Raw genomic sequence first — 26,872 nt, 5'->3', positions numbered from 1 at the left:
TGAAGCCAAAGCATTGAAACTTTTTTCTTTTTAATGGCCCAATTTCTTTTTTCTGAGGAAAAAAAAAAAGAATTGTACACAAGAGTGTGGGAAAACAGCGCTACTGATCACTTGATCTGTGAGTATAGTAAACAGGATTTGACAAGTTCAAGATCATAATTGCTAGTTTCATGTGTTATTGAATACAACATGATATTCATTACACTGAATACAACATGATATTCAAAACACATGGTAGGCCTCAGGTTTACCACTTCTCAAACCCAGTTTAAAAATATAAAGATGGCAATCATGAGAGGGCTTAATTAGGATGGGACTTGATCAACCAATGACTGATGTCATAATAGCTACGTCCATCTTTTATATACAGTTTATGGAAGATTTTGGCTTTCATTATTTTTTGAAAAACTGAGTTTAATAGCTAAATGTGAAAACACTGTATGCTGTGACAGTGAATGAGTACACATTGCAGAAACTCAACAGCTCATGGAAAAGCAAGAAAGACAAGACAGGTGAAGCTACTAAGCAGTGGTGACTAAAACAACCACTCATTACAGCCAAGGTATGCAGAAAAGCATCTCCAAACATGGAACAAGTTAAATGGTTCAGTATCTCCCATCACAGTGTTGAAAGCTACTGTATTGTATCATAGATCCTTCCTAAAGCACTGGCCTCAAAATGAAAGCCTAGAAATGATCCCTGAATAAAGAGCTTGAAAAACTACAACAAATTATTAGTTTGTTATCTTTAGTTAATAATAAAAAATAACAAGTCTCCTTGAGGAATTTTTTGAATGTTAAAAAGATTAGAGGAGTGAAACGTTGTTGTGATTTTCTATTTAAAAAACAAAGTCCATAGCTAAGATGGAATTTGGGAATATGGGAGGCATGCTGTATAAATGCACTGGCAGTCAGAAAATATGTGAGCAGCACTGTGACTTGCACTGTCAGCCTTTAAGTGTGATCATGCAAAAGAAAAAAACATCAAATGGATGAGAACTATAAAAGAATTAAAATTCAAAAGTTCTGTCAAACTGCTTGTCTGCTGCTGTTCCACGGTCTGGTGTGTGCTGATAAAAAAGCTCTCGGGTTTGTAAACAGTCCAAGCCCCCAGTGTCTCAAAAACACATCAAGTTCATTTTAAACTTAGTTTATGCAGTCTTTTTAGAAAGTGTCTTTCTTGTGTAGTCAAATGCATTTTTGACTGTTTGCAGATTGATAGTTTTTTCCTTGTTTTAGCAACCGTTGAATTCCGATCCTCAATGGATGGCAGCGTCTGCACTCAGGAGCCCTCTATGAAATCGTCGATGGTCTTGCCCACTAAGAAATCTGTTGGCTATCCAGGTGACCATCAGGACAACCCTGCCAAACCACCGCTTTACCATAAACAGCCTCCTGCTCTCCCCCCAAAGCCTTTCTCTAGGATCCCAAACCACAGCACAGGTCAGTTGTCCTAGATTATGGTCCGTTCCATGCCTGTGCAGCTTTAATCACTCCAGGCAATATGTTTTTTTTTTCTAGAACTTTTCTTTAATCCAAGCAGAATAAATACAACATAATATACACTTGATTTAATATTTTTCCTTAAAGTGTACATTGTTGGGTGTTGCTTCATTAGCTTTAACTGTCAAAAAATGATTAATTTTAAAAGTAAATAGCAGGTACTTGTGTTGATAACTGCTTTGGCTTTAAACTGTACCTGTACAGCCACACATGCTCATAGGATTATACTAGTCTCATTAAATCCCTCTCTGGTTGGGTCAGCTGGCTTTATCTGTCATTGTCAATCTGTCAGGAGAGAGAAGTGGCATTACTCTGGTGTAATTCCCCCACTCTGGGCTGATGTTTGAGCCGTTTCCACTCATCTGTGTTCTTTGTTTATCTATCTGCACCATAAACTGCAATAGCTATGCCATGCATGACATTCATATAATAAGTCCAATGAATCTTCTTTTTGTCCTTTTTTTTAATTTTTTAACAATTCCCTAGATTCTTGCCAGCCAATGAAGTTGCCCTGTATGCCTGGGGGAAAGCACTCTCCACCTCTGCCACCCAAGAAAGTGATGATTTGCGTGCCTCCAGGGGGGCTGGACTCCTCCTTATCCTCCCCTTCTCCATCCCCCAACCCCCTCAACACTCTCCCACAAAAGTCTGCCCCTCCCCAGGGCATGCCTTCCCTACATGGCACCTTACTGCCCTCCCAGCTTGTCGGTCTAGCCGGTCTACACCAGAGCCACGGTCACCCGCTCCAGCTTCAGTACGGCAGCTTACACGCCCCCAGTCGGATCATCGAGGAGCTCAATAAAACCCTGGCACTCTCCATGCAGAGGTTTGAAAGGTTAGTAGCTCTCAGTTCTGGTCATTAAATCTGATTGTGGGAAGGCAGGGAAGGATTATGGCTCAGTTTCTGTCTGTAAATCACATGTAATATCTTAAGTAAACTTAAACAATGCTGCATGTGTATGTTTAAAAATGACACAGATGGATCTTATGTAACAGAACTACACTCATCAGTCACAACACGGGGAGGGCCACGATAGGCAGCAGGAGAACATTAAATTACAGAAAACATAGAAAGAAAATGGACAAATGTAATAAACTGATCAAATTGTGATGCTGACCATCATGTTGACACCTGGGTGTGTGAGAATTGGTTATCCGTAGAAGACATGAGTGCAAGATGCACTGTGGGAAGAAGATGAGGTGATTCTCAGGGAATGTTATGCCAGAACTGCATACACATATTATATGTCATGGTAAAAACAAAGTACACCCAAACCCAAGGTTTTAGAATGTAATAAAATAATAATAATCATAATCGAGCCCTTAGCAGGTCTTAAAATTAGGTAAATACAACCTCAGATGAACAGTAATAAAAGACATAGTACAACATGTCACTATTTATTTAAAAAAAATAAGCAAAAATGCAAAAGCAGTAAGTGAAAAACAAAGTACAGCCTTACTGATTCCATGGGAATTAAGAGGGTAAGTAGCAGCTAGGTGCTGCAAATCAAATGCAATTGATGAATTGATTGGCAGCAAGTGTGAGGACCTCTATAAAAACAGCAATTTGGGTGGTAATGAATCTTAAAGAAGCACTTATTGCTGCATCAATCTGGGAAGGGTTATGAGGCCATTCCTAATTTGATGTTCATCATTCTACAGTATATAGAGTATGAAATATTCAAGAGAGCTGCTGTTTCCAGGAGTGGGTGTCCTATCACATTCATCCCAAGGTCAGACCATGCAGTGGTCAGCAAAAAAAAAAAACCCAGAGGGATAAATTTCATACTTTACTGGCCTCAGTTGGCATGCTAAATGTTAAAGTTCATGACAGTTCAATTAGAAAAAGACTTAACGAATTTGTTTTATTTGGAAGAGCTGCCAGTAGAAAGCCTCTTTCTATCTAAAAAAAATAAATAAATAAATAAATAAATATGGGAGCAGAGCTTAGGTTTGCAATGTTGCATGTGAAGAAGACTTCTTAAAAAATGTCTTTTGGACAAAGAAGACCAAAGTAGAGATGCTTGGCCATAATGCACAGTGCCATGTTTGATGAAAACGAAACAACATATTAGCACAAATACCTCATGTAAGGCAAGGTGGTGGAGGGGTGATGATTTGGGCTTCTTTTGCAGCCACAGGATCTGGCCACCTTGCAGTCACTGAGTTGACCATAAACTCCTGAAATGTAAGAGTCAGATGTGAGGCCATCTGTCCAAAAGCTAAAGCTTGGCTGAAATTGGGTCAAGCAGGACAATGATCCCAAGCACAGCAGAAAACCCACGGAATGACTTTAAAAAGAAAATAATTAAGGCCCAGTCAAAGTCCAGACCTCAGCTGACTGAAGTGTATCTTCAGAGAGCTGTGCATAAACAAATGCCCACAAGCTTCATTGAACTGAAGCAAAATTGTAAAGAAAAATGGTCCAAAATTCATTCAGCAACAATGTGAAAGGCTGATAAAGTCAAGCAGAAAATGATTACTTCAAGTTCTTGCTGCTAAAGGTGGTATTTACCTCATTTTAAAACCTGGCAATACCTGATAACTTTTTATTATGTCCTTATATGTAAAACCGTAGAAATGACAGAGAGTTTAACTACATAGACAATGCTGCAGACCATGTCCACCCCATTACTAAAGCAATATTTCCTGATGGCAGTTGCTTGGAAATGGTGTAGCATCACAAAGATCTGAACTGTTTTTACTTGGCCTCTAGATTATCATTCCAATTACACATCAGTGGTATTTGTTAAAAAAGTCTCATCTATACAGGCCCTGCATCACAGTTTGTAGAACTTAATGCATCTGATGCTAAAGTCCTTGTGTCTGATAGGAGAGGACACTTTCCAAGAGGTCTTATGGAGTCTGTGCACCAGAAAAGAGCTTCTTTATTAGCAGCAAAAAGGGGATCTGCAGTTTTAGGCAGGTGGCTTTACAGTTACATGGCTAATATTAGTATAGCGTTTAATGCAGATTTTCCCTTGCGTTTGCTAGTGACATTTTTCTTCTACAAAGAATGGATTTCTTTTCTTTTTTCTTTTTTTTTATCTGATGAGTTTCTGGTCATTATGGAGTAATGAATGTCTTGTTACTAAAAGCTGTCCCTAGAACAGGTCTAATCAGAGTAATCACTGAGAAATGTCATTAGCATAGAGTGTCCTCTTTTATTAGTATTTGTTTTTGTGGCACTGTGTCTGCCACTTTCAGATCTGCTCTTGTGTTATTGAGGTCGCATCCTGCCAGCTCTGTAGCACTACCATACAGGTCTAAATCGGCACACTGCCTCACAGGGCAGCATGGCCTAATTTTGAAGTAAATGTGTGTATGTGTGGGCACAGGCGCATGGAGTAGGCGTCCCTCCAACAGTTGGCCTGACATAACATGACCAGCTGCTCTTTACAAGAGCTGCATTTCTTCATGTTTGGAGAAAAGGGACATGATAGCGGATTGCACATTATGTAACCTCTTACATTAGGATCTCTTTTTCACCAAAGCTATTCGAGTAGGGATAAGGAAGTAATGGCCCTGATGTTGCTCACAATTAGTCTGAAAGCCTGACGTGGTTACATCACAGTGTCCCATCATAACAACCTTCAGCTAGGCCGTTATTAATGAATCTGTCATATATGTCACTGCTGCTTGCTAGTGCCAACCGGTGACTGCTTGTGAAAGTGAAGTTTATTCTCGTCAGGCTGCTGTTAATAATGCAAGTTGTATAATCCGTTACTCTTTTTTTCCTTCTGTGCAGCTCAGAGAATTGCATGGTATTGCGTAGGGCTTCGCAGAAATGCAGTTAGTTGGTATTCAGGCTTTTTGTACTGAAGTTCTCTTTCAGCTCCAGTTACACAGTGTATCTCCCCTCGCTTTATACTTGGATTAAAAACCCACTAAGCTATCATTATGTTCTGCACCAGAAGCCCAAAGCCAATTTATTGTTTTTGAGCCATTTTCATTTTCTGGGTTTTGTGCGGGCTATTGTTTTAATAATACTGTATGAATTTAAGAAAAAAAAATGCTGAAAGATAATGGAGATGAAATATGATGATCTTCCCCATTTCAACTGGATTTTCTGGCTCAGGGTTTTCATAAATTCACCCTTTTAGCAAGGCCAAATAATATGGCCATCCTAATCTGTCACAACCCTGTTCCAAGAAAAGTCGGCATGCTGTGTAAAATGTAAACAAGAGCACAGTGCAATGACTTTCAAATAATCTATTTTACAATGGTTCTAATATAACATTTTTTTAAAATATATATTTAAGGAGACAATTTTTACTGTTTTAAGGTCTGTCTTGCTTGTTAGGGATTTCAATTTTCAGTGTCATATTTTTTTCCCCATTTCATAACCTGCCAGCTGTTTTCAGTGTGTGATAGGTCTAAACAGCAGGTAAGCTGGCCAGTTTAGCACATGGACTCTTTAGCTACTGAGCTGTGCTTTTGTAATACGTGTATATGTTGTGATATGGCATTGTCTTGCTAAAATAAGATAAGCCTTCCCTCAAAAAGATGTCAGTATTTGGCAGCACATATTTCTCCAAATTGGAGTTGGCTTTTGAATTGCATGGTGAGGTTGACAAAGTATTTCTTATTTTAATTGGTCAGACAACAGGGCAGTTTTTCACTTTACCATACTTCCCATTAAATGAACGTTTTGTCTTTTACATGGTAGAAATGACATTCTTGAAGTGCTGTTTGCAGTGATGAACCATGCTTCCTAACAGTGGTTTTAGAAATGCTGCTGAGCATTATTTATCTGTTTTTGTTTTTTGTTTTTTATATATTTTTTTGAAATATTAATATTTTTATTTCATTAATATTACATTTTTTGCAGTCCTATCTCAGGGGCTAAAGGTGCTGTAAAAGCCATTCAGTCTTAATCTTTGGCCTTGTACCTTGTGCAGAGAGATTTCTCTCTATTCCGTAAGTCTTTTAATGATATGCCCTGTTGATTTTTTTTTTTTATATTTGTATTGAGAAGTGACTTTAACTTGTTGAACTTATTAGCTATTGGTAGTCTTTCACAGAATAGTGACGCCATCCTCATGTTTATGTCTGAAAGTAGTGTGTTCCCAAATTTCTTTTAGGCATTACACAACAACCCAATGTTTGTGATACGCACATAAAATATCATCTTTTTGTTATTTGTTTAGCATTCGTTTTTTGTTGGAAATTGTTCAGTCTATTAATATTCATGCTTGGCTCAGAACCATCATAACTTATCTCCCTTTCGCTCCTCTAGCTCTGCTCTGCACGGCGGTGGTCAGTGTGCCCCCTTAGAAAGAAGAGAAGTGCCATCTGTGATCATCGACTACGAGGACGATAAGGAGAACCTGCCTAATGAATCTGACTATGAAGATCTACCCAGCATGTATAAGGATGAGGATGATGATGTGGATGACGATGAAGACGATGATGAAGATGACGACTCAATATTTACAAGTAAGTGGCAGCTGTCATGGTAACACAGAGTAGTGAAATTGCACTACTGCACTATGCTCATCAGCAGATGCCTGATCTGTCCCTTAAGCTATTACTGTCTGACTTTTGAGGATGTTATTTTGATTTAGTTTATCAAGTACGGTTGGTTATTTATTTATTTATTTTTTTAAAACTATGCACCCAAAACATTTAAAAATCCCTGTTTTTTTTTATTTTTATTTTTTTTATTTAACTATAAAATGTGATCTGTTTTATACTTGGCAGGTATAAAGCTGGGGATCTAGTTTGATTATGTAGCTCACTTTAGGCTTCTTTTTGTGATAATTAACTGTGACGCACACATACACACTGGGGCATGCCTCGTTTAGTTAGTGTGTGTTATATGAAATACCAAAAATAACAGTAAATGTTAAGCTAAGGATTAATGTCAGTTGAGATAACTATAACATACCTGTGCTACAGTATTGCTTGGTCTGTGTTTTTTAGTTGTTGTCAGATGGTTGTTAGGCAACATGATATCATAATATGTCATGTATAATTAAACTTTTCTAGACATATAAATTAAATCATACTATGGTTTTATGTAGCATTGTTCATGCATAAACATAGGACCAATTCTGTGCAGTTATTGAAGCTAACTGCTGTTGGTGGTGTGCATGAGCTGCATATTTTGTTAACACACCCCATTCTTTCTGTGAATTGCTCACTCGAGCTGCAGTGTGACCTCTCCAAACATGTGCATTTTGTTCTGCACTAGTTGTAAGTCAAATTAAAGTCACAGGTAGGGCATTTGAGAAACAGGGTGCCTTAGCAGCAGAAGTGTCTTTCTCTGTTCGCATATCACTCCAGTCTTGGCCTCCCTTCACTGGTTGCCTGTAAATTTTAGGTTTCAGTTTAAAATTTTAGTTCTAACCTTTAGGGCCCTGCATGGTCAGGCTCCTCAAGATTTATCTGACCTGCTGAAACCACATACATCTTCTCGGGCTTTAAGGTCATTAGATCAGAGACTGCTGGTGGTACCACGCACTCGTTTTAAAACTCGTGGTGATCGGGCCTTTCAGACTGTGGCACCACGGTTGTGGAATTCTCTCCCACTGTCTCTTCGCTGCACGGACTCCATTGATTCTTTTAAGAAACAGCTGAAGACATTTTTATTTAGAAAAGCATTTGATTAATTTCTTCTTATGCTGTTTTTATAGTTTTATTGTTTTACATTGTTTTATTTACTGTTATATTGTTTTTATATTCCCATTTTCTGTGTTGTAAAGCACTTTGTGATTTTTATCTGTGAAAAGCGCTATATAAATAAATTTTACTTACTTACTTCTACTTACTGTTTTTGTTTGGACAGCTCATGTTTGCAGACATAGAGACTGTTTGTTTGACTGATCATAATTGTCAGGGCTCCTTATTTCACATGAAGGCTCTTGGAACTCAGATTTAAACTAACCTTCAAAGTAGGGCCGAAAGATTCACAGAAATGTATCTAGAATTTAATTATCAGCCAAAACTTTGATGCATATTCTCTTGGAAAAACTGCTGAACTGTGCAGAATGCATGGAAGGAACATAATGTTAGAGAGCTATTGTTTTAAATCCATGGTATAAAATATTTAAAACTCTGTTTTCTGGAAGATCCAGAAAACAGAGGCCAAATAGCAAAGATCAGTACATTAAACCCCATTTTCGTATACTTATTTTTACCATACCAATACCTATTAACCATAACTATTTTAACATTTTGCATTTCAAATTTAGGTACACTGGCTCAGAAGGTACTAAGAAAAGACTCTTTGGCCATCAAGCTGAGTAACCGTCCATCTAAGAGGGAACTGGAGGAGAAAAACATCCTGCCCATGCAGACAGATGAGGAGAGACTGGAATCTAGGCAGCAGATAGGCACCAAACTCACAAGGTGAGAATCATACGCACATGCTTTTCTTCTTAGCCTGAATACAATTACAATACAGCCACAATTTCTGGGACAGATATTTCCAGCGGGCCTGGCTGATGTTGCTGTAGCCAGCCCGATAACAGCTGTTGGGCAACAGCACTGGCTTTTCTCAGCCATTGCAAGCATTTGTTTTACTTTGGGCTGACAATTCCTAATGTCCTGGCTTAACAGTATTGTGACTCAGTCCAAAGCCCATGTGAGTCTTATTTTTATTCAGTCTTTTCTATCCTTTCAGTTTTTTCCTTCCCAATATCCGATAAGGATAAACGCTTTATTTCGTTAAAACGAGTCTCTGAAAATGGAGCTGACCTAATTTCAGTGATGCATCAAACTCCCCCCTCCTCCTTTTTTTCCCTGCTCTTGTCTTCTCTCTCTCGAGTGCTCTCTCTCTCTCCATTTCTCTCTCTAACCCTGTCTCTCTCTCACTTTCTTCCTCTCCTGCCTGACTCCCTGCCTCGCTCACTGAATCACCACAGTGATGCATGTGCCAAACTATCTCCACCCGACTCCTCCACACAGCAGCACCGCGCAAGCCGCTTCATATCAGCAGTTTACACACACTGCAGTGATGCCGTGTGTGCAAGTCGTAGGAATGTATATACATATGTTGAGGTCATGAATGTGAATTCTAGTAACTGAGCAGATCAAACAACGCAATGTTTGGTCTCATTTGATTTCACTGGGCTTTATGAACATGCGCGACTAAATAAAGCGGATGTAATGATGTGGTAAGGGGGCAAAGAAACCACCAGCTACTTGGTAAAAATGAAAATCTGAATAGTGCAATTCGATATGAGATGCGGCACTGACGGAGTATTACCTAGAGACACTGGCACTACTCCTCACTGTGACGGCAGCACAGTACATGTTCTCAGACATACTGTCTGCTTAGTTCTCATGTTCCAGCTCTGTAACAGCGTCTTTTATACAGTATCACCTAACAAACACTTTCCCATTTCACTCTTTATTACCAGCGGCATTGTGTCCTTTAAAGTAGTTGCTTGTGCCAGGCCAGTTAGAATTGATTATGATAATGCTGATCTAGGACACGCTGACCTCAGCTTAGTTCTGCTGACCTGATTCACTGGGAAAAGTATGGAAAGTAAAATGAAGTGCTTTTACCCTTCATAAAGTTAATAAACGCACGGTTTTATGCTGTTTTTTTTTTTCTTTCTCCGCTGGATTTAATGACTGTATTCATATTTTCATGTAACATGTATTTTATTATTTTATTCCTTTTTAAATTTTCCTTTTTTCCTTGGGCAGATTTCTTAGGCGTTCTTATATCTTATTTGTGTGTATTGAATTTCTGGATGTAATTACAATGATGTTTGTCCTTCTAAATGCTGCTAAATAATTGGTTGGTATAAGTCAGCAGCAGCTCAGAGAGAAAGAAACTAAATCAATGATTAAGTGATTTCTCACTTCCACGCATCATTGATATCTGGAAGGGTTACAAATTTTACTTGTTCAGAAGGAATTTGTATTGTCTGCAATACTTGCACCGGGTTCAGAAACAAGCACTTTTTAAAATATTAATAAGGCTGAAAATGTTTAAAAATACTTTTTCGGGATTGTCTGAAACTGACAACTTTTACTATTCTAGCCATGTATCAAAACATTCAGCTGTAAAGAATAAAGAGCTTAAAGCAAAGACTTGGGTTTAATTTGAGTGGTTAAATAAAAATATAGCACTAACTATATATTTTAATGTCACTCATCTCCATCCACTCCACCATGCCTGCAAACTCTTCTTCACCTCTCTTATGCACCTCACTATCTGCATTTTCTTTACATGGTTGACCCCAGGTATTTAAACTCATCTACCTTCACCATCTCTATTCTTTGCATCACTTAAACTGGTAAAAGGTTCAAAAGTAAATGGAGCTTACTACATAATCTTCAATCCATGCTGAGATATCCAAAAGCCCAGTCTGGGATTTAGTGCCTGGACCTTTCTTTGCACAGAACTATGTCTGGCTACAGGCTCTTATTTTGATGAGCAGTAACAGGTCAGATCTAAAGAAACTGAGTCAATCATTGATCCAGTGCTCAAAGACAGATCTACCACCACTTGTTTTGGATAGATTGCTATTGTAAGAGTCTCCAGCTGAAAGTATTTTGAGTGACTGACTTTGTGCATCTTAGTACTTCCAGCCACTTAATAAGCATACTAGAGATAACCTGTACACAGCACATCTACTCTGATGTTGTATAAAATAAAATAAAAAGCATATCTGGCTATTCTGTTTTTTGCTGTGTAGGTGCTGTATGCAGTAAATTTGTAATGACCTTTTTACTCAGCAGCTGAAGGTGTCACAGTCATATTTTCCTGATACAGCATCAGATAAGAGTTTGGTGGTTTGGGGTATCAGGCTTTGCTTTTAGCCTTATTCCTGCATCCCATCACTGCTTTATCATTGAGTCATTGTGGGGATTGGTGATCATGAATGAGTGACGTTTTTGGATTTTCACCTGTCAAGCTGTCATGAGGCAAGAGCTTAAATAAGATAAAAGCCTTTCAACTAAAACAATATACAACTCTGTTGCTCATAAATAACTTCTACAGGACACAAGGAAGAATGAGAATTGAGGTCATTTGTATTCAGTTCAGTTTGAGAATGCATTTTACTCTAAACTTACTCTACGCGACTTATTCCCAGCACTATATAAAAGTGCTCGTTCTGTGAGCCAACGTGTCAATAAGATAAACTTGTCGGGAGTCGATGTCAAAGCTGGGAAGTGAATGCTCTGCAGAATGTAGGGGAGAAAAAAAATGAGCTTAGCAGCTTTTTCCTGAACTATACTGTTTTGGAACACTTCTTGTCCTTTCAAAATACCCTGAATTTTCATGTGTGACGTGACTGCATCACATCAGTTCTGCAAATTTGGCAGCTGCACATTCACATTGCGGATCTCCCCTTATAAAACATCCCAAAGGTGTTGTGGATTCGGATCTGGTGACTAATGAGGTTATTGAGGTGACTGTACTCACTGCCACGCTGATGTGCCCAGTTAGTGGTGACTTTAGCTTTGTAACAAGGTGCATCATCAAGCTGGAAGTAGCCATCAGTAATTTGTAGGAAGAAAAGATCAACTTGGTCAGCAATGATACTCATACACACAATGGCAGTCAAACAGTGAAAGTTAAAGGAATTTTTTTAATTTATTTTTTCCTCAAACCTCCAATCCACAAAGTAAGGTTGGTCCATGGTTTGATGATGTGGATCAGAAATTCTGATTACATTTATTTCTTAACTGTCTTTGCATTTGTGCTTAAGTTTTTGTGAGCCTCTGCCCACTGCACCCTCAGATTTCTATTGCAGCCTGTTGGCCTCAAAGTTTGAAATTGCATTCTGAGGTGCTTTGCTGCTCTCAGCTGCACTTGCTGGGAGTGGATTTTCCGTACCAGGCTAGCTGTTCTGTGGCCTCTCATCACCAAGATGTTTCCCCTCTGTAGAACTGCTCCTCACTGGGTTTTTTTCCCCCCCCATACGGTTCTGAACTCTAGAGACATTTGTGGCTGAAAATCCCAAGAGATCCACAAACCAGCTTGTCTGGCACTAACAAAGTCATGTTTTCAAAGTCATTCAGATGTTTGATGCGAACATTAATTGAACCCCGTGACTGTTAAAGTCCTCTTAATGAGAAAAACCTGTAAAATATTTGGATGTATTTTCTTTTTTTAAATGTGATAATCTCAAAACTGCTCCCATATTGGTTCAGACTTTCCTCGCTGACCTCCTTTCTCTGATTGTGTGCTGACTGTGGATTTCTGTTTCTCATCAGACGCTTGAGTCAGAGACCCACAGCTGAGGAGCTAGAGCAAAGGAACATCCTCAAACGTGAGTATCTTAAACGTGTGTATTTAACATTACATAGCTAAAAATGTGCAAAAAGGTCCCTCAAACGTTGCGTTTTAGCAACACATGGCCCACATTTGTAGCTGCCTTCTTGTGCATGCTGACTGCATGAAGGGCAGCGTGGAAATTTCTTTTCTTTTTTTTTTACATTTTTTTATTAATTTTTTTTAAATGATTATTATGAGACCCTGTTATGTGAGTGCTCGTGGACATGCATCTCTTTCTTTTGTTCCTCCTCGATCTGCCTTTTTGTGAAAGTCATGCAAGGTAGCAGGGTTCCCCGAGGAGTCATGTCCACAGAGACTGCTTTCTTAGCTCAAACACATGCAGTATCAGAGAGAAGCAGTTCTGTTTCCTGGGACTCTGCAGATCTCACATCAAAGACTGATTTACTATCAGTTCCTGCTTTCCCAGAGGCTCTTGGATGATTGGCAACAGTACAAGGGGGAAAAAGACAAAGTAACAATTTATGACTGACAAGTCATGTCCTCCCTGTCACTCACACACATACAAAACCAAGGTTAAACAAACGGGACTTTATTTTGTAATGAAGCAACATCTAAAATCCCAAACTGCAAGTAGTACTGGAAATGGAGTGTGTGTTTAGTACAAGCATAAATACAGACTGACTGGTGAAGCTTTTTGCAAACAGCAGTGTCCCAGTGTGCTTCTTGTTTACTCTTGTCTCTCGTTTTAACTTATCTTTTTGTTTTGTTTGTCATTGTGATTCCAGTGGAATCTGCAGGACAACACATACAGGAATTTAGTGAGGAATAAGAACTTGATGTAATCAGCAAAAGAGAACTATATACATTTGAAAAGCTCTGGGACAATGTGAAAGAAACAAAGCAATCAGTCACTCCTCATGCCTAACCTCTCCTAAAAGCATAAAACAGCCAATGATGGAAGCTTTTTAAGCTTTAAGGGACTTATCCAGTTAAGTGTGGAACAAATGAGGCATTTTAAGCAAGCGGCACGCTTGTACTTATTTCACAAAGAGCCCCACTGTACGGATGCCTGTATTCAAAGGTTAACACTTCATCCTTTCATTCTTTGCAGCTCGCAATGAGCAGGAGGAAATGGAGGAGAAAAGGGAGATAAAACGAAGGCTCACGCGAAAGGTGAGTCCAAAATAGCTCCAAAAGTGTGAACCCACACTTGCTCTTTTGGCACTTGAAGGGGCAAGTTGTTGGCCAGGATAAACAAACACTATGACAGTGAGTCATCTGATGAAATGGAGTGTGTGTGTATGCGTGGGCCTGGTGTTGGTACTTCTCAGGTTCCCTCAGGAGACACTGATGCCCTTGTCGCCCTTGTCCCTTCAACATGTTGGATGCCAAACTCTTAGACCCCATAGGGAGGTGTTGAGCATGTTCCCATCCCTGTCAAATTAAAGAATAACACTTTCTGCTCACCTGCAGATATGCTTCTCAAAACAAAACCTCTCAGCTGTTGGACAAATACCAATGATGATATATACTTTAAAATATGCAAGTTTTTAAAAATGCAAGAATAGAGAGAAGGGTTTTTTTTTTTTTTTTTTTTTTTGAAGTTGTAATCAGAAACATGGCTGTAACTGAAAGCGATTTACTCCAAGGTGAACCAAGGTCAAAATAACCAACATAACCGAGCTATTTTTTCAAAAAGTAGTGCTACCCAATTCTCAAGAAATCAAGTAAAAGATATGTACTCTAACCATGACTCCTTAGAATATGTGAACGAGGAGGAAAAACTGTAAAATAAAATGTCATGTCATCCCTTTTGCTTCAGCGCTATTAAAGGGAATTAATCTAAATCTACTTCCGGCTGCTCCCTTACTCACAAGAAGCCGCCACAGTGGGTAGCTCCTCATGTTTGATTTGGCAGATTTTTACACCAGATGCCCTTTCTGACACAACCCCAAAGGGATTTGTGTCTCCTTCCAGGATCAAACTGTGGATCTTTCACTTGTTATGCAAATGTGTAAACCAAGTAATGGAAGAACCAGGCTTTTTAAACAGCAGGGTGTTGTAATACTTCATCACTTCATCAGGCAAGGACCTGAGTCTAGCCGTTCCGAAAGACACCTCATAAGTAAGGAAGGAGACGTTACCTCACAAAAAAATAGATCTACACTCAGGCGTAGAGCCACAGCACCCATTTTAAAGGTTATATATGAGATTCTACATGAGGCAGTGGGAGCTTTTCATTATGCTGTTATGGTTCCATGTTCCTGAAATATTCATGCATCACTATGTGTGTGCAGCATGTTATAAATAACTTACTTTGCTGAAGACTAACTACATAAAACCACAGATTTCCAATTTGACAGCTTTAGTATGTCTGCCCTTGCATCTTTCTTATTTTTTGCTGGGTGTACCTGAGAGGAGAGAGGTTAGAGTAATGAAAAGCACCCTGTGCAGCTGAAGATAGACGTGCAGGTACTCTAATCTAATCCATTGTTTGTTAAATTTTGCTTATTGCTTCTTAAACTAAAATAAAGTTCTATGGGTTTCCTTTATAACCTCACTTTCTTATGAGAATTATGATCAGTATCTGAGTAAAGTAATCGGTGTCAAGCAGAAACTGAAATGTTAATTTGAGACTTTTTCAACACAATAAAATATCAGGACTGGTTTCTTGACCTCCTCACTCTTCCTCCTGCATAAGAAAAAACAATGCAGGCTGAAGACTTTCTATGAGAAATGTAATATATGTTTTTAATTTTCCTCATTTCGCTCCAGCTGAGCCAGAGGCCCACTGTAGAGGAACTGAGACAGGCCAAAATCCTCATTCGATTCAGTGACTATGTGGAGGTGTCAGATGCCCAGGACTACGACCGGCGGGCAGATAAGCCCTGGACCCGGCTCACTGCAGCTGATAAGGTCAGTTTACTAATCTTACTGTTAAAATTAGATAATCTCTGATATTCTCAAGATTCCCCCTTCCCTAATTTGATTTGTCACTCTTAAGCTCTGCTTCTGTGCTTCTTATGACATGCTCATACAGGGAGTGCAGAATTATTAGGCAAATGAGTATTTTGTCCACATCATCCTCTTCATGCATGTTGTCTTACTCCAAGCTGTATAGGCTCGAAAGCCTACTACCAATTAAGCATATTAGGTGATGTGCATCTCTGTAATGAGAAGGGGTGTGGTCTAATGACATCAACACCCTATATCAGGTGTGCATAACGTCCTTTCCTTTGGCAAAATGGGTCAAAAGAAGGACCTGACAGGCTCAGAAAAGTCAAAAATAGTGAGATATCTTGCAGAGGGATGCAGCAGTCTCAAAATTGCAAAGCTTCTGAAGCGTGATCATTGAACAATCAAGCGTTTCATTCAAAATAGTCAACAGGGTCGCAAGAAGCGTGTGGAAAAACCAAGGCGCAAAATAACTGCCCATGAACAGAGAAAAGTCAAGCGTGCAGCTGCCAAGATGCCACTTGCCACCAGTTTGGCCATATTTCAGAGCTGCAACATCACTGGAGTGCCCAAAAGCACAAGGTGTGCAATACTCAGAGACATGGCCAAGGTAAGAAAGGCTGAAAGACGACCACCACTGAACAAGACACACAAGCTGAAACGTCAAGACTGGGCCAAGAAATATCCCAAGACTGATTTTTCTAAGGTTTTATGGACTGATGAAATGAGAGTGAGTCTTGATGGGCCAGATGGATGGGCCCGTGGCTGGATTGGTAAAGGGCAGAGAGCTCCAGTCCGACTCAGACGCCAGCAAGGTGGAGGTGGAGTACTGGTTTGGGCTGGTATCATCAAAGATGAGCTTGTGGGGCCTTTTCGGGTTGAGGATGGAGTCAAGCTCAACTCCCAGTCCTACTGCCAGTTTCTGGAAGACACCTTCTTCAAGCAGTGGTACAGGAAGAAGTCTGCATCCTTCAAGAAAAACATGATTTTCATGCAGGACAATGCTCCATCACACGCGTCCAAGTACTCCACAGCGTGGCTGGCAAGAAAGGGTATAAAAGAAGAAAAACTAATGACATGGCCTCCTTGTTCACCTGATCTGAACCCCATTGAGAACCTGTGGTCCATCATCAAATGTGAGATATGCACAGTAATAGTCACCTGCACACACAGATATCCCCCTAAAATAGCTAAAACTAAAAACAAACTAAAAACTGCTTCCAAAAACATTCAGCTTTGATATTAATGAGTTTTTTGGGTTCATTGGGATCATGGTTGTTGTTCAATAATAAAATTATTCTTCAAAAATACAACTTGCCTAATAATTCTGCACTCCCTGTAGTAGCAGAAGGGTGTGTTCCTCCTCTTTCATAATGAAAAGTCCAACTCTGTTGTTTGGTTTGCCTTTGTGAAACACCCTGAAGCAACCCTGCTGCTCACTGTCCCGTGATCTAAGACTTTTAATGAGCTGTAGAGTTTGCTGAGCAGATATTCTGCATTGTCCTAAACACTACGGGCACACCTGAGGTCCACTCATGTGAAATGTGAGAAATCATAAGGATTCAGCATTTTGGTTATGCAACATCTCCACTTACATAAGAGTGTAATTGGACAAGCAGTGCCTCAAGAAGCCCCCCCAACGCTGCTGTGCTGAAGTTTTATTTTGTTGGGGTTTTTTTTGGTTTGCTACTTCTGCCGTCGAACACAGAATTTTGTTTGGTCTCCTGCTGTGGACGCATCCTCCCTGAGGCAGAAGACATCCCCTTGCGTCACGTTGAATAGTAGAAGCAATCACCTGACCGGGGTTCTGTTACATGCTGTGACATTGTAGAGGGGATGTAAGGTCATTAAAAAAGATTGTATCGTACCATTTTTATATACAGAAGCCATGATTCACTACCCGCTGGTTTGGACTCAAAAGCTTGCTTTGGTGAGGCCCAATTGGTGAAATTACACCACAGTGCCCCCTGCTGATGCATTCAGATCACTGCAGGGTTTTTTTCCCACTCTGAAATCTGCTTTATTTGGAGCTTTGGATCCAAAGACTGTAAAAAAGTAGATATCGCTTTGATGTTCTAAAAATACAGCTGTCATGGTCAAATCTAAAAATTCCATTTAACTGTATTCTCTTTATCTGTCCTGTATAAATCAATGCTATCAAAACTTAATGCTATTTAAAGAGGAATCTATCCAAGTAAATCATCAACAGATTGTAAATTATGTTAGGGCTGTTAGAAGTCTCAAGAGGGGGAAATTGAAGGTTCCTGTGATGAGAGAAAAGAATTCAGAAGACTCATTCATGGCTTTGAGATGAGCATAAATAATGCATGAAGCATACTAAAAGGAGTCGGGGCTTAAAGGCTGCCGTTTGTGAGCTAAGCCTTTGCAGCTTCGCTCAGTCTTCTTCCTCTTTGTCCTCTGCAGGCAGCTATAAGGAAGGAACTCAACGATTTCAAGAGCAACGAGATGGAAGTGCACGAATCAAGTCGCCATTTAACCAGGTACAAACTACCAGCTTGCATGATTGATATCACTTCAAATGCAGCCAAAAATATTGGCACGCACGTGCCGACTTCTTCTTGAAACTTCAAAACCTCTCTTTTTTTTTTTAAATATATCTTTCTAGGTTTCACAGACCATAGTAGACCACCACTGTCTCGAGCAGTGCCCAACCGGCGCTCTCCTCCACTGAGAACCTTAAGTGCTGGACAGTAAAATGGTGCCCGTTTCTACAATAAGGCCATGTCTTCTGAAATGCCTTTTCAAGTCCCACACAACTGAGTCGGTACTACGCCACAAGACGCAGACACCCACTACTCCATCCATGTAGTAGCACACAAAGACTCCAGCCGATTCACATTGCCCCCGCCCTGTGTGGAATTTGCTCGACTATCTCTAAAACCTCTCTGCTGAGCTCTCAGGCAGGCACTCAGTTCTGTGGCGATTGGATAGCAGACCAGTTTTCTCGTTTGCGATTGATTGGCACACTTGTGTCATCTACCGAGGGTAACTGTACCTTGGTATGTCAATAACACCAGTAGACTTGTCTCAGTGGACATGTTTTTATTCCTCTTCTTTATTACGCTGTCACACCAGACTCCTCTAGCCCTTACGGACAGCTTTTGTGCCAGGATGCAGGGTTGATTGTTCTGAGCTCACTATGTCATCAGAAGCTCCATCATTACTACACCTGCTGGGACTTTGGAAACAGCTTAGAGAAACAGGAGGAAGGGCGGGAGGGAAGGAGGCGTCCAACATTAAAATCATGTGCAATACTTTTTTTTTTTTTTCCTTCTGCTTTTCTTAGACTATAGCACCCCCTGGAGTGTCCTCTATGTCGTTACTATGTAGTCCTGACTTCTTTCATGCACTTCTCACTGTACCGAAAATGCTGACATTTAATTGCTAACTGTGAATTTAAGAGTTGGGGCTAACGCCTGTACTGTCTCTCTCTTTAATGTATATTTTGTTTATACTGAAGAAGGTCGAATTTAAAGAAGAATCGCGTTTAACTGCATTTTATTCATGTGGGTCTTATAAATTTACTGTCAAAATTTGCAGCTGGTGGATATTTTCTGGTTTCCAGTGTGTGCAAGAATGACCTGTTTTGTATTATTTTGACAGTGTTAACTGTTTTTTTGTTTTTTTTTGTTTTTTCTAGAGGCGCTCGGCTCATAAACGATTAATTTACATCTTTACATGTCAGTGCTTTGATGTGTGTGATTTATATCAAGAGATGACTCACCACATGTCTCTTTTTCTTTTGCAGAAGTGTGTGAAATGATCTTTGCTCATAACGTGCATTGTATTATACACTTTACTTTTATACTTGTGTCACCCAAGCTTTTGACGAAGCAATACCCAGCGTTTATAGAGAAAAGGTTAAACTGCAGGTGTACCCCCCCCCCCCACACACATCATTGTTTTTTACTGTGCGTACATACTATGCCTACACTTCAGGGTTTAAAGTTTTCTTTTATACCTTACTTTAAAAAAAAAAAAAAAGAGAAAAAAAAAAGGCTTTATTCTGGGGGACTTTTTCAGCAATTTTCTTGACTGAGCCACCTGAAAATCTGCCTCTTTGACAGCTTTACCGACACATTCGGACAAGATTTGATGGAACTCTCAACGAAAAAGGATGCATTCTCTATTTCAAAAGATTTGAGCACTGATTTTAGTGTATTCACTGAGTCAGGATTTTTAAATATTTTTATTCCTAAATATAGTTTGCACTGTTAAGAGTGTGGCTTTAAAGTGGCCGTTGTTTCAAGGTAAAATCCAAATGTGTAAAGTATTGTTGGATTTCTGAGGTGTAACCAGTGTGTCTCTTCACTTCAGTGGTCTTTGTTACCTGATCAGCCACCCTTCACCAGTAGTCCAGTGCTCACGAGCTTTATGTGCACAGAATATTTTCATTATTTTCTACTGTATTGCTTTTAAAGTTGCAATATGAAATTGTCAGATGAAGAAACAGTGGAGTTGAACGGCTGCCGGTCGCCTTTTACAATACATCTGTCTGCAAATTAACAGGGTTTCCCCTTATTTTTAAGGACAGCGATAGATGACATAATGAAATCAGGGAATTGATGACAAAAAAAAAGTTTTGCACTGCATGGTTTGTATGTGAATGGATAGGGGTTTGCTAGATTTCTGAAGAAGTTCAGATCAGAATCAATACACAAGTATTTTTCTTGTCCCTCCACCCCCTCCTTTTTTTTTTTTTAATATTAAAATGTCAATGGATCATCTAATTGCAAACACTTTAATATTTGTGGTATTTCGTGTTGGGAGCAGCTTCTGTATAATTCAGCCATCTCAACATGTTCTTTCATGTTTTTAAGTCCAGAGGTTCAGTACAAGCATAGTAGGAATAGGGAGGAATTTATATTAAAAATACACTCCAGTTCTCATTTTCAGCTCTTTAGTAACAACCTGAGCCAACGGGCTGAGCATGAGGTTTTTCCATTTTGCTGGAATCAAGGAACATGATGTCAGCAATAATCTGATTCCTTTTACATGTCTGTGGAGCAACTGAACAAAAACTGAATGCAGTCCTCTTTCCCCCCCATTTTTAATCTACAGAATACTATGTAAAGGATACATCATGCCAATTAAACTCCATTTCTGAATGCATTTACTTTGTATGCATTATTATTTTTGTACATATTTTAGGCTTGTTCTTTAACCTTGTAGTAATTACAGTCTGAGATCACTAAAACACACTCTTCTTTGGCTGTTACTAACTTAGTGTATATACAGTAAAAATTGTGCTTATGTTTTATTGATAGAAATGTTTACTAATAGTATTTACATTTCAGAGCCTTCTTCTTATGATCCAATAAACTTCCCTATTGAGACTAATTTACATTCTCAATTCAGGTGTAAAATATACCTCAGTTTAGAATATTACAAATCAGGTTTGGGCCATTTGGTAATTCCTTATGAATACAGGGGAAGGGCCCTTTTTTAAAGGAGGAAGAAAGGAAATTGGAGAGCCATTTAAATGCAACATTAAAGGTTTTGTCTCACAAGTTAAATATACATCATCAAACCAGGGAACATTGTTAGTTAACTATAGCCTCCATTTCCTGTTCTTAGCTGACTGGAGTCACACCCAATGGGCTCTTCTGCTACTGTAGCTCATCTGCATCTAGGTTCAACATGTTCACATTCAGAGATGCTTTTCTGAATATGTTGGTTGCAACAATTGTTTGAGTTACTGCTGCCTTCCTGTTAGTGCAGACCAGCCTGGGTATTCTCCTCTGGCATCAACAAACCCTGGAGATGAGTGTGAGGGAATATCCTAGTAGGTAATCCAGTCATCTTGTTCTGCTTACCAAAATTCAGGGCCGTAAGGGGGCTGGTGCCTATCCCAGCTAACATGCACAGAGAGGCAGGTTACATCCTGGACAAGTCGCCAGTCTGTTACAAGGCAAACATATAGAGACAGACACAGTTTAGATAAACAATCTCTGAAATACTCAGATCAGCCCATCTGGCACCAACAACCATGCCTTGTTCAAAGCTGCTTAAATTACTTTCTTCCCCATCCTGACGCTCTGTTTGAACTTCAGCAGGTCATCTTGACCATATAAACATGCCTGAATGCACTGAATCACTGCCATGTGATTAGCTGATTAGATATTTGCCTTAAGGAATGGTTGATCCTAACAAAGTTGACAGTTTAAATAAACTATAATCCTTTAAGCACTGAGACTTCCGATATGTAGAAATACCATTTTCCATTTGAATATGTATGGTTATTCAAATGAATAACCACTCCTAAGCAGTAGACGTTAATAACATAATATTTTTAGTCTTTTTTTTTTTTGCAGGATCTTTAATTCCACACAGGTAAAACGTAGTTTTTTAAACCAAATTACATTGTGTGACTTTATACTGCCGTAATATATGCGGCAGAATGTGAACAAGTAGTCTGTCTGGTACAGTAAGGCTCGCTGTGGCCTCAACGCTCCACTAGATGGCGGAAAATACAACAGAATAAGTCGACGTACACTGAGCCTTGTGAAATGGCGTCCTGATGAGATGGTGCCGAAGTTATTTGCTTCGTCACCACTTATCTAAAACATTTAGACCTACAGCGAGGCTTAGTTTAACCTTGTAGCATAACAAAAACTTTCTCTTTTATTTTTAAGATAAATGACCGCCGTGTAAGCTAGCCAATGTGCAAGGAATCCTCGATAACAGTTGAAAGTTTCCTCACATATTCAACAGTTGACATTGACAACTCACTGTGTGACTGCGTCTTACAGTTTTACTCGCTGTTAGCGTACAAGTAGCAAAGGGTGAGTTCGCCACAGTAAACACAGGACGTGCTCCTGTAACGCAACACCAAACATTTTATAGGCGCTATGTTTACGCCTCTCAACTGTTCGCCGCCTCACTTGACTGAAAGTGCAAAAAGGCTTGCTGGGAAATGTATTTTTTTTAACAGTTTCGTCCCGGCAGCGGCGACTACAAGACGCTAGCTAGCGCAATACTCTTCCCACAATTCACCGCGTTGTTGTTAGCGACCCCCATCTTGTGTCCTCCTCATGAATATATATTAGTCGGTATTTGCGTAGGAGGTCGGCCGACGTTCATTTCATATTCTAGCGCTGTGTTTTGGTCCAAATGGGACGCACAGTCACGTCTCCGCCCTGATCTGTCCCTGCTCGCCCAGCCTCTTTCTCAGCGAATTTAATCAGTAAGATGTTTTTTGGGAGCAGCGGAGGAGACTCCGACAGGGAAAGGAAGGCGAGGAGTGAATGACTACTAGTGGAATAACTCAGCAACACCGCCCAGTTGGCGGACATTTAGCGCGGCGGGCACGTATTCGGGCTTTTAAATGTAGAGCTTTTAGGCATAACCAAGTGCGCACCGTTATTTATTTAGAGCGGGGGACTTTTCATTGGCAGGGATGGAAAGTGTACAGGCTGTCGCTGAGGATGGCGCGTCAGATGGAGGCGCGACCAAGTTAATGAAGAAGCCCAGCGGACTGTCTGTCGCCCAGGGGACTCCAGCGGATGATGGCGGTGGATGTTTGGCACCCTCCCGCGCTGAGGCAAAGAACGGGAATAGCCTTTCTCATTCCGCCTCTACAGCGGGGACTAGTGCGTCAAACCGAGCCGTGGCGTCTAATGGCCGGAGCTCATCCAGCAACTCCAGCTCGCTCCTGTTGCGACGGAGGCGCTTGAAGAGGAACCTCTCAGCTGCAGCTGCAGCCACCACTACCACCTCAGCTGTCACCGCCGCTTGCGGCGCGAAGATGAACTCGGCCCTGTCCTCTGCGTCTTTACATACTCGAAGTCTGGATAGGAAGACTCTGATGAAGCACCGACAGAACATGCAGCTGCAGTCCGCAGATCGCGAGTGGGTGAGAGCAGATCTCCACCGGGGCGCCATACACGTCCACGACAGACTGACGCCCTCGTATCCCAGGCCGGTGCTTTGCACTATGGACACCACAGCCGGCGAGGTGGCCCTCCGACTGAGTAAACTCTCCAGCAAGTCGAGCTCTGTAATGCGCATTTTTTGTAAAGACGCCTCCAAGACGGACCAAAATGGGAACTGTAACATGAATTATGAATATAATGATAATCAGGACAAGGTAAAAGAAGACTCGAGTATAAAATGCAGCCACCTGACCCCACTGGAAACCACAGATTTAAGAACCCGTCCAAATGACAGGTTGAGACTTCTCCTCATGGAGAACGCAGATGTCAGGCAAAAGCAACAGGACGTTGATGGAAAACTTTTCACCCCGGAGTCAGAAGACAACATAACCTGTTCGCTGTCAGACTTGAATTCTAACTCTAACATGGATACCCCCAATGACGATGATTCGGAGCACAGGAACGGTGTGGACAGTTATGGATTAAACTCTGGCTCAGATGTGGAAAGCAGTGCATTTGACGACCTGAGCTCCGGGGCCCGCCTCAGTGAACACAGGGACTCCCTGAGTGATGACATGATCCTGGGAACTGAGGCATCCATCCTCAGTCCCTCCTTTGATAGTGCCACAGAGGGCCATGACATGTACGGGAGCTCGTCAGACGAACTGGAACTCGACTGTCCAGCATCGAGCTCAAGCATGGACCCCATCTCCCAGCATCATACTAATGGCATCACTGCTGTCACTGCCAACTACAAGCAGTGCAACGTGGGACATTTAAGCGACGTGACAAGCGACGTGGGGCCAGATAGCAGACTCAGCCCACACAGTCTGGGCAGCCTCCCACCCAGCAGTAGTTCCGGCTCATTGTCAAGAGCTGGTTCTACAGGTAACACACCTGACATCCAAGATCCGGACTGTGGCCAGGGGGCCGTAAAAACAGGGCTCACAGCACACCAGAATGGAGATTCTTATAATTCCAGCCCCACACTCTATGTTCAGCTGCATGGTGAAGCTGTTAGGAGGCTTAGCCCAGATGAGAGGCCTCTGCAGATCCAGAATGACTTTCTCTTTAAGCTTGGATTTAAGAACCCGTGGAGAGTTCAGGAGGAGGGGCTTAACACAGAAATTGGCTCCTTGTTACGTTTTTATGCAGGTAAATGAAACTACGTGTCTGTGTATACATGTGTAATATGACTAATATCATTATAATATCATCCTATTGCGATCCATGTGTGTTTTGCTCATTCTGACAGTTACTGAGGCCTTTATATGAAGCCTTTGTTGTTTGGAGTGGAGATCCGTAATGTTGTAGTGCTTGGAACAGGTTGTTAACCTGTGAAAGAATGAATCTGGTGGATTCAGGCATTTGTATGGTATGACACCATATCCTTTTTGCAGAGGCAGGATAATATTTTCACAGGATGAGCTTGTGCAGTATGAGTGCAGCACAAAACCTGATAACTGCGACAACAGTTTTAGAGGGTCATTATTAAAGGTCTGATAGACTAAGCCTTTTTCCCAGTGATGGGTTGCTATGTTCAGGTTATCCGTGTGCTTGCATTAATGGGTCAAAGTGAGGTCACGTTCCAGAAGGATGTTGATTTTACAGATCTACCTTGCATTACAGTCTTTGTTTTTTTTTTTTTTTGTTGCTTCTTCCGGCTTCAGCTATCTTTGTTGGCCTGTAGCAGCACACTTTGCTCCCATGGACACACATGCCATTGGCTACAAAGCCATCACCACAACTTATGGTGCTCAGACATGGGGGCCCTTTCCGGCTTTTGCCCCATTATCATCCTAATGAAAAGCCTGAATTCCTTTTTGGTTGGATGGAGAATAGGGGTGGGAGCGGTATGGCTGGGAAGACCATAAACCCTCTCTGTGGACTCTGTGAATTCTGGTCATTGAGATGCTGCACACTGCCTGTCCTACTGGCATCCAGCACAGCTACTGTCACACTAACTAACTGCTTGCCAAGCTGGGTTAACGTGCTTCTCCAAAGCTCAGGAAGCCCTTTTCTTCACCACGCCACTGCCTCCACCACCGCTGCTATTGCTGTTTGCTGCTGTGGGAAGTCGAGTGTGTGGGTGGCGGTGGTGGTTGAGGGGTGATAATGTGAGTTGAATCAGGACAGTTGAGGAAACTGGTCTGAAGTGTGCAAACTGTAATGCTCTGTAGCTTCCTGTCCCTGGAGGCTGCTGAAACAGAAGTTATTTAATAAGAAGCTGAAAACGGCCATAGAACCAATTGTTTCCGATTGCTAGGATTATTTAATTACATGGAAGGCTGTACAAGCGTGCATACTGGGACTCCTTAATCAATGCCCATTTAGAGAAAATAACAAATCAAATCCTACATGAGCCTGTGCAGTCATCTGAGATGAGCCAGTAGCAAACAGCAGCTGTTAACTGCCGGCAGAGGAAGCCCTCACGGCCCTCTGATGGTGACGCCTCCACATCTCATGTGAGACAGCTTAACTACGATCACCTGAGCTCTCCCCGGCACGCCCCCACCACCACCACCACCACACAAAGTGCCACTCAACAACACCCAGGCTGCAGTCTGCAAATGAGGCTTGCCTCTTGTCCAGCCACATGTAGAACGGCATTGAAGAGCACTACACACACACACACACACACACACACACACACACACACACACACACATACACATACACATATATATATATACAGGGATGCACTGTAAAGAGAGAGCAGTGCTGATGCCCTTGGGACTTTACTAGCCCGCTCTTCCACTGTTTCCTTACTGCGCTGAAGCACGTGAGGAATGTACGCTGGCTCCTCTAGAATGTCAGGCACGTCTTCTACAGAAGGGAATGAGAGGGCTGAGGGGGATGGGATGTATGAAGGAATTCTGCGCTGACACATGTTGAGCTGTCTTCGAATGGCTTTTTTCTCTCTCAAATAGCAGCGATCGGACTAGCCCCAGCTGACTTGTTGGCTGAATCTCAGCCACAGCTGCCACAGCTGTAGGCCTCAGTCACACTGAAGACCTTTTTGTTTTATGTGTCTGGTCATGCAGAGTGGCCTTTGATACAGGAAGTTTAGTATCTAAACTATGTTTTCTCACGCTGTTGCACAGTACAAGCTCTATGCACTTTTAATCGTAACCTAGATATTAAGTATGAGAGCAGCCGCTATGCTGTGCTATATTTTTAATAAGAGTGACATATGAAGTACTCAGCAACTCTGCATGATTAGGGAAGCAGGAGAATGATGGGAAGGGGCTGTTAAGTCGAGGAGTTGCCATGGAGCATCTCGATAGATCCTTTGGACAATCCAGAGACCAGTTTGA

General features: G+C 41.1%; 2 protein-coding genes and 1 long non-coding RNA gene across 5 annotated transcripts in view; 2 read left to right on the top strand and 1 right to left on the bottom strand.

Annotated features, from left to right (window-relative positions):
• The window catches only part of LOC146687660 (phosphatase and actin regulator 1-like), a 50,444-nt gene extending 29,651 nt beyond the window's left edge, over nucleotides 1-20,793 (top strand). For both annotated transcript variants that reach the window (XM_085439546.1, XM_085439545.1), the window contains exons 4-12: nucleotides 1,239-1,442; nucleotides 1,989-2,337; nucleotides 6,742-6,941; nucleotides 8,699-8,855; nucleotides 12,684-12,739; nucleotides 13,817-13,878; nucleotides 15,481-15,621; nucleotides 18,085-18,161; nucleotides 18,287-20,793. In XM_085439546.1, coding sequence (XP_085295672.1) covers nucleotides 1,239-1,442; nucleotides 1,989-2,337; nucleotides 6,742-6,941; nucleotides 8,699-8,855; nucleotides 12,684-12,739; nucleotides 13,817-13,878; nucleotides 15,481-15,621; nucleotides 18,085-18,161; nucleotides 18,287-18,302 — 1,262 coding nt within the window. In that variant the 3' untranslated portion in view covers nucleotides 18,303-20,793. The remainder of the gene's footprint in view (nucleotides 1-1,238; nucleotides 1,443-1,988; nucleotides 2,338-6,741; nucleotides 6,942-8,698; nucleotides 8,856-12,683; nucleotides 12,740-13,816; nucleotides 13,879-15,480; nucleotides 15,622-18,084; nucleotides 18,162-18,286) is intronic.
• The window catches only part of LOC146687659 (uncharacterized), a 36,504-nt gene extending 13,874 nt beyond the window's left edge, over nucleotides 1-22,630 (bottom strand). For both annotated transcript variants that reach the window (XR_014916452.1, XR_014916451.1), the window contains exons 1-3: nucleotides 22,414-22,630; nucleotides 21,498-21,582; nucleotides 3,587-3,683 (exon numbers count right to left, since the gene is read on the bottom strand). This is a non-coding gene — a long non-coding RNA (uncharacterized LOC146687659). The remainder of the gene's footprint in view (nucleotides 1-3,586; nucleotides 3,684-21,497; nucleotides 21,583-22,413) is intronic.
• A 152-nt stretch (nucleotides 22,631-22,782) lies between these two features.
• The window catches only part of phlpp1 (PH domain and leucine rich repeat protein phosphatase 1), a 45,936-nt gene continuing 41,846 nt past the window's right edge, over nucleotides 22,783-26,872 (top strand). The window contains exon 1 of the mRNA XM_085439544.1: nucleotides 22,783-24,710. Within this exon, the coding sequence (XP_085295670.1) occupies nucleotides 23,081-24,710 (1,630 nt within the window). The 5' untranslated portion in view covers nucleotides 22,783-23,080. The remainder of the gene's footprint in view (nucleotides 24,711-26,872) is intronic.

The sequence above is a fragment of the Copadichromis virginalis genome, linkage group LG18 (genome assembly GCF_057382275.1).
Source record: "Copadichromis virginalis isolate Kocher_CV1m ecotype Utaka linkage group LG18, C_Virginalis_male_GT1.1, whole genome shotgun sequence".
NCBI lineage: Eukaryota > Metazoa > Chordata > Actinopteri > Cichliformes > Cichlidae > Copadichromis > Copadichromis virginalis.
Note: the sequence above shows the minus strand (reverse complement) of the source record. Positions and strands in the feature narration are given on the sequence as shown.